A 13,576-nucleotide genomic window follows, 5' to 3' on the forward strand; every position below is an offset into this window, starting at 1 on the left:
AGTGCTGCCCAGCTATTTATTCCTTACCAACATAGAACAACCAAACGATTTTTAAAGAAGAATATAGAATGGGTCCCTTATGAAAATAAACCATCCACTTAGGGCTCTTGCACACAGCCATATAACCCAAAATATAAAGGCAGGAAATCCCACAATATCTGCTTTGAACGGGAATATATGGCAGTGTAGACTCAAGATAACCCAGTTCAAAGGAGATATTGTGGGATTTCCTGCCTTGATATCCTAGGTTATATGGCTGTGTGGAAGGGCCCTTGGAGATGCCTATCGATTTCACTAAACTGGTGAGAATTTTCCATACATTCCACGCTAAGCTGTGATGAACTGTAATAAATAACAATACCTCCCATTACTTTCTCTAGGTTTTTCTGTATGTTTGGGAAACCGAGGTCCGCTATGCCATCTAAAACAAAGGAATAATAGTCCAAAGCGTGGAAGCAAAAGAGAGCAGATTACACCACCTTGTGGTGGCAATACTAACAAATACACCAGCATGCTCAAAGATGACATTGGTGGCTTATGGGACACATAAAGTAAACTTGGAAAGTAACTTAATCCAAATTACTCTTACATTAAAATTACTTCTCATGAAAGATACTGTTCTGAACTGGTTTCAACAGTCTGCATCTCAACTAGTTTCAAAACTGGTTTTTCCCAGGTCCATTATGGCAGACCGTGATTGTATTACCTCAGTCTAACTTAAGAGTAGATCCACTGAAATCAATGTGACTTAATCGCCAGAGCTCAACTGCTTCAGTCCTATTGACTTCAATAGCTCTACTCCAAGTAGGACTAATATTGAATTTAGCTCACAACCCCAATAGTAGCAGTGTAATTTGGTTTGGACTAATGTTCACAACAGGTTATTTTATATTCTGGAATCTTATTTGGAGAATGCTTTTCCATTTGATATTCAGCATGCCCACCTATTCCTAATTTTTGATATAAGTTAAAAACATTTACACAAGACTTCCTTTTTACAAGGAACATATGTATATTTGTGTCCCGTTATGGCAAAATTGTGTATTGTATATATTGTTTTATTGTAGTATCCCACTTTGAAATGTTTAGATCAGTCCATTATTTTTAGATCAATCTTTACTATGTTTTCTTAAATTAAGGCTTAGAGAGCAAGACCTGAATCTTATTGAGTCATTACAATACAACCTCCTGTATGTATGGGAGCAATACTCCTGGTTTCAACTGCATGCATTAACTATGTCCTCTCTAGGAATTTTCTAGGTCCATTAGGTGATTTTATGGTACACTTCTGCTAGAAGTTTTCATAAAATCTAGAAGGACCTAGCAAATTCTAGAGCATACTTCTCTGGGAATTTTCTAGGTTTTCTAGGATTACTCTATGGTAAATTCCAGCAGGTTATTTCACAATACTAGAGTAGCCCCATTGAATTAGGATGAGTTACAGAAGTATTGACTCACCTATCAACATTTTTAGTCTACTCTAGTATAAACTAGAGTGCCATTATGGTGTAGCAATCTGAGTGTTGGATTAGAACTCCAGGATGCCAGAGTTTAGATACCTTAACCAAATCACTCTCTCAGCCTCAGGGAGTGATAAACCTCATTTGCAGAAAGGCTGGCAAGAAAACTTGGGAGTCAGAGTCAACTCAGGGACTCATAAAAAGAAGCAACTTGCGAGAAAAAAAATCCAATAAGATTCAGATCCTAAAGTTTTAGTTCCATGTTCAAATATTTTTGACCAAAAGGAAAATAAAAGAACACATAGTAAAATTTATAAGATTCTGGTTTCCAAATCAAAATTGTTGCAGCTTTATAAGTTTATGCACATCGCAGTCTCATAGGAACATATTTGTAAAAAAGTCTAATCATTCACCAAAATGGGTTCTTCCCCTGACTGTGTTATAAGCAAGAGGACTCAGGATGATTCAACTGCTTTACCAATAAATATTTTCCTCCTACCTTCTTACAGTCCCCATTTGGAGCTTTAGTGATGAAACAGGACCATGGGGGATTTTTTTGGGGTGGAAGGAAGATAGCTGTAGGAAAAAAGGGACTTGCCCCCTACATTTCTCAGGTTACTTTACCATCTAAATTGATAATGTCCTACCATACAGGGGGCTATGCTGTGCTTTATATGTCTCCTAAAGATGCATCTGCTTGATTCAATACCTTTCCTACCTTCCAACTGTGGATTTTTAAAACTTTTTATTTTTATTTTGCATGCTTCACTTCAATATTATTGTATGGTAAGTAGTCTAGGAATTACATAACTGCTGAATAAATGAGTTGAGTCATCATTTCCAATTTTTATTCGCACTACCAAGGCGCATCTTAGCAAAACAACGTGAGAACAAACTGTTACAAATGCTATAATAAATGTGTTAAGTTGTCTTGAAGTTGCCACAGCACCTTTTGTTTTGTGAAAGAAAAGGTAAAATGTCTGCTTGGGCTTCCTGCTTCATGACACTTATTAATACAACAATCTATTTTGCAAGGCTTCTCTTGATGAATGGGAGTTGGCTTTAAAAAAGAAAATAAAAGATGAAATCCTATGATGCATCTGAATTAAATGAACAGAATGTTCTTTAACATAATAAGAAATCTAATGACTAATGCCACCCAGGTTATTTGCAACATGAAAGCTATTCAGCTTTAGCAAACCTCACGAAACTTCAAATTCTGGAGGATGAGATGTCTATCAATAAGCACCAAGGCTTGCAATAAAAAAGTCTATTTAGTTTTATATCTTTGCTCAATTATACATCCCTGTTTTTATTGAAACATATACCTTGCTGTGTATTTCCATTTATTCAAGTCTCTTGATTTCAAAATAACAGTAGAAAAAAATCCTTTTATATCATGAAATATGAGCTCAAGTTCTATACTGAGCTCAAGTTCTAAAGTATTTCCGTCATATTATTTACAAAGATAAATGGCTAAATCCAATTTCATCCCTTGATCGGAGACAACCCATAGAAATCTATCAGTATTGCTTAATAAGTCTCATTTTGATGACACAGCTGCAATTAGGACAAGAACTGGATTTAGCTCAAGCTATTACTTGAAAAAGATGAAATGCAGCGTTTCTGACACGCCCAGGTTCCTCTGGAAATTTAAACATTATTCTTGCATTCTAGAGCAAAGGAGGTAACAAATCATTTGAACAATTTCTGCTTGTGTAAATAAAACTTCACAGATGAAGGCTCAGGTGACACCCTCTATATTATAGCTAAATGTTCAACTAGCAGAAGACTAAAGAGCGGTCATCATACACAGAAGGTTTAAGTACCACACCGTCGATCTCCCAGGCACCAGACTTCTTAGGGTAGGCACGGGCAAACTTCAGCCCTCCAGGTGTTTTGGATTCAAGTCCCACAATTCCCAACAGCTTACCGGCTGTTAGGAATTGTGGGAGTTGAAGTCCAAAACACCTGGAGGGCCAAAGTTTGCCCATGCGTGCCTTAGGGATACCAGCGTCCTTGGAGGGTAGACACATTCTTCCCTAAACTAACAAACGGATGTCAAGAACTATATACAGAATCAAAAGCAGAGAGCCAACATGAACACTGAAAAAGATCTCTGTGATTCAGAAAAATGAGATTTTTTTAACACTAAGGGTTTTTTTATGATTAGGATCTCTGCAGAATCTTTTCAGTTCCCCAGAAGTATTTTCCGTACTGGGAAACCCATATTTGCAGCCTGCCGGAGACAGAGCCATATTCTGTGTGGCTAATTCTTTCAGTGATTCAACAAACTTCAAGGGATAAGTGGCATTAATACCAAAGTTATGTAACAATATTAACATTAGTAAGGTTCACGGTCTTTTTCAGCCAATGTTATGAAGAGATGAAAAACTTGATTCAACTACAGACAACCGTTGCTCCAATGCTTTCAATATTGTTTCTGCCTGTTAAGTAAAATAAAAGAGTTTTATTTCATTATATATTGTTGGGTGCTAAAGATTAAAGAATAAAGCATGCAAGATACCTATTAACAAATCTATTCAAGTTTGGCATAAAATCAGGATTCTGGACACTGGAAGAGCTATCTACTCTCTGATTGCCAAGGTTGCAGATTTTAAGATGGACATCAAATGCCATTTCATCCAAGCAAAACCAGAACTTCCAACACCAACTTGGACAAAAACTCATTATGGCATTTATGAGCCATTTCAAACAATTTTGCTTGAAATAACAAAAAAACTTGCCAATAATTGATATCCTGCAACTACCAAAAGGGTTCTAAGTTAATGCAATTGCAAAACAAACTGAAAGTGTTTTTGTGAAGGAGAATGTTTTCAGCAATGTTACTGTAGCAATCAAGTGAAATTTGGACAAAGATTCTGCTACTGTTTTTACTTTGAACTAAAACAAATCTCAACATTAATTACTCAAAGCCTCTGGGGTTGCTTCATTTTCGTTTTATCCTTTTTGAATTTCTCATTGACATGGGATTCAATGAATGGTCTACAGATATGAACAATATCTCTATTATTGAAAATCTCTTATTCAATTAAAAGAAACAATATGGGCCCACAGATCAGTTGAATCTAGCTACCAGAAAGAAAACTCACTCTCCAACTATGTTAATGCGCTGATCTATGGTACATGTCACTGGCAACATTCCTTTGGGCAAAATGCTGGCATTACCTTACAGCAAGCAACAGGCTCAGCCTCAATTTCTCCTAGTCTACATGTTAATGGTTGCGGTTTTGTAAAATGAGCACTGCTCCAATATCTGTCTGAGGCAAACAAAACTACCTGTTTGGAACTAGATTTTTACGTGTAGATCTTCAGACCATGTATGCACAAGCTGAACATTTCATTTTTACCCAGTTTTTGTTAAAAGGTGCTACTGGCATGATTTGCTTACATAATAGTAGGTTTTAGAAAAAAATAGCTCTACATAGTTCATTTCATGGGGGGAAAAAACACAAACATAAATCACTAGCTTACCCTTCCTAGTGATTCTTCTAAACTAGCTCGGCTTTCAAGGGTGAGAGGTTCCTCATCAATTTCAGCTTTCTGTTCTGATGACCCTAAGGTGTAACTGAGGCAAGATATGGTTAACAATAGTATCACAATTATACAATAAAAACTTATTGTTTAAGATTAAACCAACTGAACAGTTATTTGCCAGTAAGAGTAATTATATTTCTAGCAGAGATACAGAAAGTGTACCTACTATATCAGAGGTGAAAATAAGGGGGCCTTCTAGAAATTGTTACACTATAACTCCCAACATTCATCTATAAGCCATGCTTATAAGATCCGATGGAAGTTGCAGCGTAATATCCAAAGGGTTGCATGAATTTGTTCTAGATTTTGTTGGGCTACAATTAAGATCTCCATCAGGACTTGCACAACAATATCTGTGGCTAGATTCCCTATGCTTCATGTAACACCTCTGGCAGTAGCTGAAATGATCAATATGATCATGTGGCAGAAAAGCAAATTAATCCCCTCTCCTCCCAATATTTAGAAGCAAATATGGAGTATTTGTACTATCTGCCACTTACTAAGGTTCATCTCCTGCAAAGAATAAATGGTTATCTATGCAGAGTTGAATTAGCAAATTGCTATGGTACAGAACCACCAATTTCAGTGTTATAATTGGAGGTGATGATTAGAATTTTGCAACTACAATGCCTAAAGTTAATAGTAATTGAACAATGTACAAAAATTGTCCCAGACTTTACTAATGGTGCAATAATTATGAATATACACCCTCCTATTATTCATGTTTTAGTTTTTATCATCCAGAAAGAAAACAAGATTTTTAAGAATTATTACATGCTATTAGAATTATAGCTAGCTCTAATAAAAACACTCATCCTGTTTTATCAGCACAAAGGACTGAAATGCCAGAAAAATTGGTTGTTTCTTAGAATACACATCTAAGAAGTATTTCGATAGCTGGTAAGGGAAGTATGGTAACTAGATTTGCTTCAGACAATGCAGCACATGGCACAGTATTGTCTCGTTTTATAAATAATTCTTAGTTACTTATCATCGGTGAAGATGCACTAAGGATACCAGAAAAGGCAACATGTAAGATGTTTATTTTATAGCTGATTCTGGTATCATCCTCTGTTATTAGTATTAGTCATAAAAATAGAAGTAGTGTCTTGGGAAGAGCAGTAGCCTGAAGAATAATTCTCCATAAATTTAAAGAAAAAAAAGGTAAGGGTTTTCCCCTGATATTAAGTCTAGTCGTGTCTGACTCTGAGGGTTGGTGTTCATTGCCATTTCTAAGCCGAAGAGCTGGCGTTGTCCATAGACACCTCCTAGGTCATGTGGCCGGCATGATTGCATGGAGAGCCATTACCTTCCTGCTGGAGCAGTACCTATTGATCTACTCACATTTGCATGTTTTCGAACTGCTAGGTTGACAGAAGCTGGAGCAAACAGTGGGAGCTCACCCTGCTTCCCAGATTAGAACCGCCGACCTTTCGGCCAGCAAGTTCAGCAGCTCAGCAGTTTAACTCACTGCGCCACGGGGGGCTTCTAATTTAAAGAAAGGAAGAATGCATAATTTCCTTTTAATCTTCATGAAGGGAGAACCAGCTTGAAAGAGTTGTTGAATTTTCAATACTAAAGTTCAATATATAAAAGATAACTAGGCAAGTACAAATATCTAGAACACAATGATTGCTTTTCTCACCTGTCTAGGGAGTCAACATTCAAGCAAAATAAATCTCGTTTATAGTCTAGATGTCTTGGGGTGCATCTGTAAATGCTTCCAAGTGTCATCTTGCATCCAGAGCAAAACAAGGTTTGGATCATGCTGTAAAACAAAATATTTAGCTTTCATTTCAAAACATGCATACATTCTACTTCAAAGATTTCTGAATAAATAAATTATATCAAGGAATAACAGCTGAATCAACTATTTTCTCTCTACATTTTACATCTATCTATCTATCTATCTATCTATCTATCTATCTATCTATCTATCTATATAAATGTTCTGATCGTTTTTCCCTTAACTTAAACAACAAAAGTACTGGACCAAATCAGACCAAATTTGGCCACAAAAGACATAGTCATCCGGTCTGTGTTTTTACATAAAAAAACCCTAACAATATAATGTGGAAATAACAGAAAAAAACCCAAAAACGCAATACTGCTTTCTGCACACGCGCGGAGCAGCCCCCTCCCCCCATGAAAAAAAGTCACTCGGAGGCTGACGCAGCGGCGTGTGAGACCCAACCGAATTTTAGTCAGCCTTTCCCATGTTTTTATGGGGAAGGAATGCCGTTAGGCCAGGCATAAGCCAAATTCGGCTCTCCCTCAAGGTGTTTCGGACTCCAACTCCCACAATTCCTAACAACCTACCGGCTGTTAGGAATTGTGGGAGTTGAAGTCCAAAACACCTGGAGGGAGGGCCCAAGTTGGCCCATGCCTGAACTACAGCTTCCAGGACTCCTAGGGTATCCAAGGCTAGGGAAGGGGGCTTCTGAGGGACCCACCTGCGCCCTCCCCTTGCCTCCGGAGCCCTGCCACCGCCTCCCATGCCTCTTCCCGCCCTGTGAGAGGAGGAAGGCCACCCCTGATTGGTTTTCCGAGCCGGGGCCTGCCCTCCTTCCCCTCGTGACGGGAGCGAGCGGCAGTTGGTGCGGCTTCCCTCCTGAGGTAAAAAATTGCGAAAGAAAGAAGGCAAGGGAGCAGGAGACAGGAGGGCGGCATGGAGCCCCCCAGGAGGCAGCAGGAGGAGGAGGCCAAGGAGAAGAAGGAAAAGGAGGCTGAGGGGGATGAAGGGCCCAACGAAACCCAGGCAGAACCGCCAGCCGTGCCGGGAGCGAGGAGAAGGGAGCCCCCCCCCTGCTTTCCACCAAAATATCCTCAACCAAATAGAAATCATCATCCTTATTCACAGGTAATTCCCCCAATGTGTGTGTATGGCTCGAGTTACACTTTCAAAATGTCCCTGTTCAAACTTACAAATACGTTATATTTCTTTATATTATGCATATTTAGGGAGATAGGGCAGGTTATTGCATAGATAGATAGATAGATAGATAGACAGAGCTATATATGTGGCTGTGGGTATGGGTATGGGTGTGTGTATGTGTGTAGCTGGAACTGCACTTTCAAAATGTCCCTGTCCTGACTTACAAATTATATTTGTCTACATTAACAATCAGGGCCAGCTAATGCCTCCCAACAAAGGATTCCCCCAGGGAGGAAGCAGCCAGGCTTTGAAGCTGCAAGGCCATTATATGCTAATCAAGATGACTAATACCAGCATGCATACCTGCCGCACCAAGACTATTCATTGTATTCCAGCTCACCAAACTAGGATTCCCATAGGAAGAAAACGGCCAGGCTTTGAGGCTGCAAGGCAATTCACTGCTATTCCACCTGGCCAACAAAGGATTCCCCTTAAGCCAAATCAATGCGTGGCCGGGCAAAGCTAGTGTAATATATTTTTATTCTCATAAAAACTCTGTGAGGCAAGTTAAGTCAAGAAACAGCTATCAGTTTCAATTCAGCCATCGCTAGAAGGGTACTTGACCTTGGATTCCCTTAACTGCTAGCAGGGACAACATAAAAGCCTAATATTTTGTACTACAACTCCCAGTCTCCCCCAGCCACCATAACCACTGGCCTTGCTATCCGGATGTTCTGGTATTTGTAGCCCAAAAAGGTTAAATTATGACACTTTGATCAGAGACTCTAGTGGCTGCATCGTACTAACTTCTATTTTGAGGATAATTTCTTTCTTCTTAAATATGTATAAAAATGATGATGGGGTGCACAGATTTTTTTGTATCTATATTTAACAAACAAAGCTTATATACTTACTGTGAAAAAAAGCACTGCCCTAACACTGTAGATAATATATGAATACAAGCACTTAGATTTAAAGGAAAATGGCAGAAATGTATACATACTGCATCCATTTCAGCCCACACAATTCAAACAATCACAAAAGCCACCCATGGTTTAAAGACTAAAGGCCATAGAAAACATGGCTCAAAAGAACCATCACGAGTCTCAACACAATCTCTATTAGTTTGCATAATCAGTTTAAGTAAAAATCTAATCTAAAATCATTTATTTCCTGCTTGAACAGAAAAATTAGTTTGAAGATATTGATCTCTTACTTACCAGCCATATTCACCTGCCTGGGTCGAAAGTTTTTGCTCTTTGTCCACAGAGACATTGAGGGTGACACCTGAATTTTTAAAGATATAAATCAGTAACAACAATGAAATTATCCTCATAAATGTGTTGCCAAAGGCTTTCATGGCCGGGATCACAGGGTTGTTGTGTGTTTTCTGGGCTGTATGGCCATGTTCCAGAAGTATTCTCTCCTGACAGGAAAGGAGATTCTACCTGAACATTAGGAAGAACTTCCTCACTGTGAGAGCTGTTAGGCAGTGGAACTCTCTGCCCCGAAGTGTGGTGGAGGCTCCTTCTTTGGAGGCTTTTAAGCAGAGGCTGGATGGCCATCTGTTGGGGGTGCTTTGAATAAGATTTTCCTGCTTCTTGCAGGGGGTTGGACTGGATGGCCCGTGAGGTCTCTTCCAACTCTATGATTCAATGATTCTATGATGATTCGCCCACATCTATGGCAGGCATCCTCAGAAGTTGTAAGGTATGATTTCTCCATACCTCACAACCTCTGAGGATGCCTGCCATAAATGTGGGCGAAACGTCAGGAGAGAATACTTCTGGAACATGGCTATACAGCCTGGAAAACACGCAACAACCCTATCTTCATAAATATACTAGATTAGCATAGCTTATGGGTCATGAAAAACAGACTGCAGTATAGTACACTGAATTTATAAAAACATTTGCTTTCCTTTGGCTGGAAAAGAATCACTTGAGAAATAATTGTAACATGACTGCTATTATTTTAAAATGACAGTACAGTTCTAGACCCCAGGGGATTTAATGGGAAAATGTCTGATGAAAGAGGTGAACTTATGCCCTGGTATTAATGCACCTTAATTTCTCTAAAACAGCTGGTTGATTATACATCCTGCACTGTATTTGCATCTGATGAAATGAGCAACAATCCAGAAAAGTTTTTGCTATAATAAAAATGTTGGTACTACGGGCCCTTGGTATTCTCTGAGGTTTGGTTGCAGGACTTGTGTGGATACCTAAATCTATGGCTGCTAAAGGTTCCATTATATACAGTGGTGTAGTAAAATAGTGCCCCATATACAAAATGACAAAATCAAGGCTTACCTTTTGGCATTTTGGGAGATATTTTGAGGCTATGGATTGTTAAATCTATGGATACCAAGAACCGACTGTACATAAACATGGGGCCACATTCATTGCCCAGATATACATTTTTTGGTGCATGGCTTTTTCTGTCCTTTCTCCATTTTCATCATACACCTTCTTCCTCTCTTCTTTCCTTTCTTTCCTTTCCTTCTTCCCTTGCTTTCCCTCATACACCTTCACACTCATCTCTCTTTTCCATTTTTCTTTCTCTCTTTCTTCCCTTCTTTATCTTTGTTCTCCTTTCCTTTCTCTTCTTTTTCTCTTTATTTCCTCCCTTGCCCTCATACATGTCACCTAACAACAGCCAATCCTCTTCACTCCCTTCCTTTCCCAGTCTCACAGTCAGCCACTTCACCTAGGGCCCTTCCACACAGCTGAATAAAAGCCCACATTATCTGCTTTGAATTGGAATATATGGCAGTGTGGACTCAAATAATCCAGTTCAAAGCAGATATTGTGGGATTTTTCTGCCTTGGTATTCTAGATTATATGGCTGTGTGGGAGGCCCTTTAGCAACATTGAATCTGCTTTGGTCCTTTTCTTTCTTTCTGCTGTGTGTCTGGAAGAAGTTGGTTTTCAAAAAAAATTCAAGCCCTTTAATTATTTTAAGTTGGACGATGAAGGGTATGTTTGCCATTTGTATGTCCCTCTGGGGGGAGAGGGCAGTCTAGAAATAAAGTTTTATTTTTATTATTATTACAGTAGAGTCTCACTTAACCAACATAAATGGGCCGGCAGAACATTAGATAAGTGAATGTGTTGGATAATAAGGAGGGATTAAGGAAAAACCTATTAAACATCAAATTAGTTTATGATTTTACAAATTAAGCACCAAAACATCATGTTATACAACAAATTTGACAGAAAAAGTAGTTCAATACACAGCAATGCTATGTAGTAATTACTGTATTTACGAATTTAGCACCAAAATACCATAATGTATTGAAAACATTGACTACAAAAATGCATTGGATAATCCAGAACGTTGGATAAGCGAGTGTTGGATAAGTGAGACTCTACTGTATTACCATGAACATGAACAAAATATGGCTACCATTATTTTAAAAACCTCTAAAATCAGGACAGTAAATAAAGAAAACCACTCAGAAAACGGAATTTCAGACAGAAAACAATTGGGGTCAGTGAACACCTCCCAGCAAAGGATCCCTTTGGGCAGGAAGCAGCCAGACTTCGAAGCTGAAAAGCTATTTAATGCTAATCAAGGTGGCCAACTGCAATACTCACACTTGCCTCAGGCAGACAAGAGTTCTTTCTCTCACCCTGGACCTTCCACTGATATATAACCCCCACTTGCCTAGTTTCCAATAGACATCACAACCTCTGAGGATGCCTGCCATATATGTGGGTGAAACGTCAGGAGAGAATGCTTCTGGAACATGGCCATACAACCTGAAAAAGTCACAGCAACCCAGTGATTCTGGCCATGAAAGCTTTCAACAACACATTGTTTACATGTTGTTCGCCACTTTGAGTCTCGATTTTGACAGAAAACTGGGATTGCAATAAATAAAAGGGAAACGGTGTCTCCACTGAAGCGTATCCCCAATCCTTGTTTCCACAACAAGCCAAATTATTTTTTAAAAATCCAATTGTCACAAGAACATAAAGTGAAGTGAGATCTCAGACAGGGGCACAGACAGCAAAACAACCACCACAGGGGTGATAACCCTTCCCTATGCTATCCTAAGTTAGGTTGTTGTGCATTTTCCGGGCTGTATGGCCATTTCCAGAAGCATTCTCTCCTGACGTTTCGCCCACATCTATGGCAGGCATCCTCAGAGGTTGTGGGGTATATTGGAAAGGTTTATATGTCTGTGGAAGGTTCAGGGTGGGGGAAAGGACTCTTGTCTGTCGGAGGGCAGTGTGAATGTTGTAATTAATCACCTTGATTAGCATTAATGGCCTTGCAAGCTTCATTCCTGCCTGGGGGAATCCTAAGTTAATATACAGATGAGGCATGGGATCTTGATTGTGATGCAAGGGAGGGGACAAATGGGCTGGATCCCTCCCTCTCCCAGCCCTCGCGCTCACTGTTGAGGAGGACGCAGTCTCTCTCGTCATCGTTGGCCTCCCAGCCAAGGCTGTCCCCGACGGGCCGCTTGCAGCCGGCGCACAAGAACACCATAGGCGGCTCCTCCGCCTCGCCGCCAGGGCCTTCCCGCTCTCCCTCCCCAGCGGGCGCCTGGCTCTCCCCGGCAGCGGCGAAGAAGACACCCTCCTCAGGCGCCAGCGCCGCCATTGCTCCGTCAAAGGCGCCCGCGCGCCACAACGCGCTCTTGCCGGAAGTCAAGGCCTCCGCTCTAGCACTAACACTCGCTTTCCTCTCTGGGTTGCCAGGCGACCCTTATGGGAAAGCGCGCCCCTTTTCTTTCCTCGCTGTCAAGTTTAGAGGCGCACCAAGTATCATTTGGAAGAAATTACACCCTATCTTTATTTTTCAACGGAGAAGTATGTCCCTTATATGCCTGTCAGGAATCCCTCATTATGAGGGAGGCGTGGGTAAACTTTGGCCCTCCAGGAGTTTTGGTCTTCAACTCCCACCATTCCTAACAGCTTTAGGCTCCTTCCTTTGCCCCCTCAGCCGCTTAAGTGGGAAAAGAAAGGGGCCTGAGGCTATTAGGAAGGGTGGGAGTTGAAGACCAAAACACCTGGAGGGGCCAAGTTTGCCCATACCTGTTACAAGGGAAAACGACTGTCTTAATTTCCATTCACAGCAGACTCTGAGGCCCCTTCCACACAGTTGAATAAGATCCCACATTATCTGCTTTGAACTGGAATATATGGCAGTGTGGACTCTGATGTAAGTAAGTAAAGGACTCCGATAACCCAATTCAATGCAGATATTGTGGGATTTTCTACGTTGATATTCTGGGTTATATGGCTGAAAATCAGAAGACATTTACTTGTTGGAAGAAGAGCAATGACGAATCTCAGTAAAATAGTGAAGAATAGCGACATCACAATGATGAGGCGATCAAAGATTTGGGGGTCTCTAAAAGGAATGAGAGAGACGTGGGTTTTAAAAGAATTTTCAAAGATACTTGCAATGGCTATAAGTCCCATATGTTTTGATTGACCTGTTGCAAGAGGCCTGTGTTTGAGGAAGGCCTGCGCTTGAGAGGAAATGCTGATGTTTGGGAAAAGAGTTGTTCCAGAGAAAAGAAGTTACTTTCAGATAATAACAATACATCAAGTCAGAACCGGTTCCCATACGATTTCGAGCGTATACTTGCAACAAGTCAGGGTCAGTAACATGAAAGCACCATTGTCTAAAGAATCACATGTTGTTACAACATAGAAAACCAATG

General features: G+C 40.1%; 1 protein-coding gene across 1 annotated transcript; it reads right to left on the reverse strand.

The window, feature by feature from the left end:
- Positions 1-2,294: 2,294 nt before the first annotated feature.
- mis18a (MIS18 kinetochore protein A) lies at positions 2,295-12,562 on the reverse strand. The gene is made up of 5 exons (XM_008107607.3): positions 12,300-12,562; positions 9,114-9,180; positions 6,664-6,786; positions 4,956-5,049; positions 2,295-3,907 (listed from the first exon to the last, which is right to left on the reverse strand). The coding sequence occupies exons 1-5, from the start codon at positions 12,505-12,507 to the stop codon at positions 3,827-3,829; spliced, it is 573 nt and encodes a 190-aa protein (XP_008105814.1). The 5' UTR covers positions 12,508-12,562; the 3' UTR covers positions 2,295-3,826.
- Positions 12,563-13,576: the final 1,014 nt, after the last annotated feature.

This window comes from Anolis carolinensis, chromosome 3 (assembly GCF_035594765.1).
Source record: "Anolis carolinensis isolate JA03-04 chromosome 3, rAnoCar3.1.pri, whole genome shotgun sequence".
Lineage (NCBI taxonomy): Eukaryota > Metazoa > Chordata > Lepidosauria > Squamata > Dactyloidae > Anolis > Anolis carolinensis.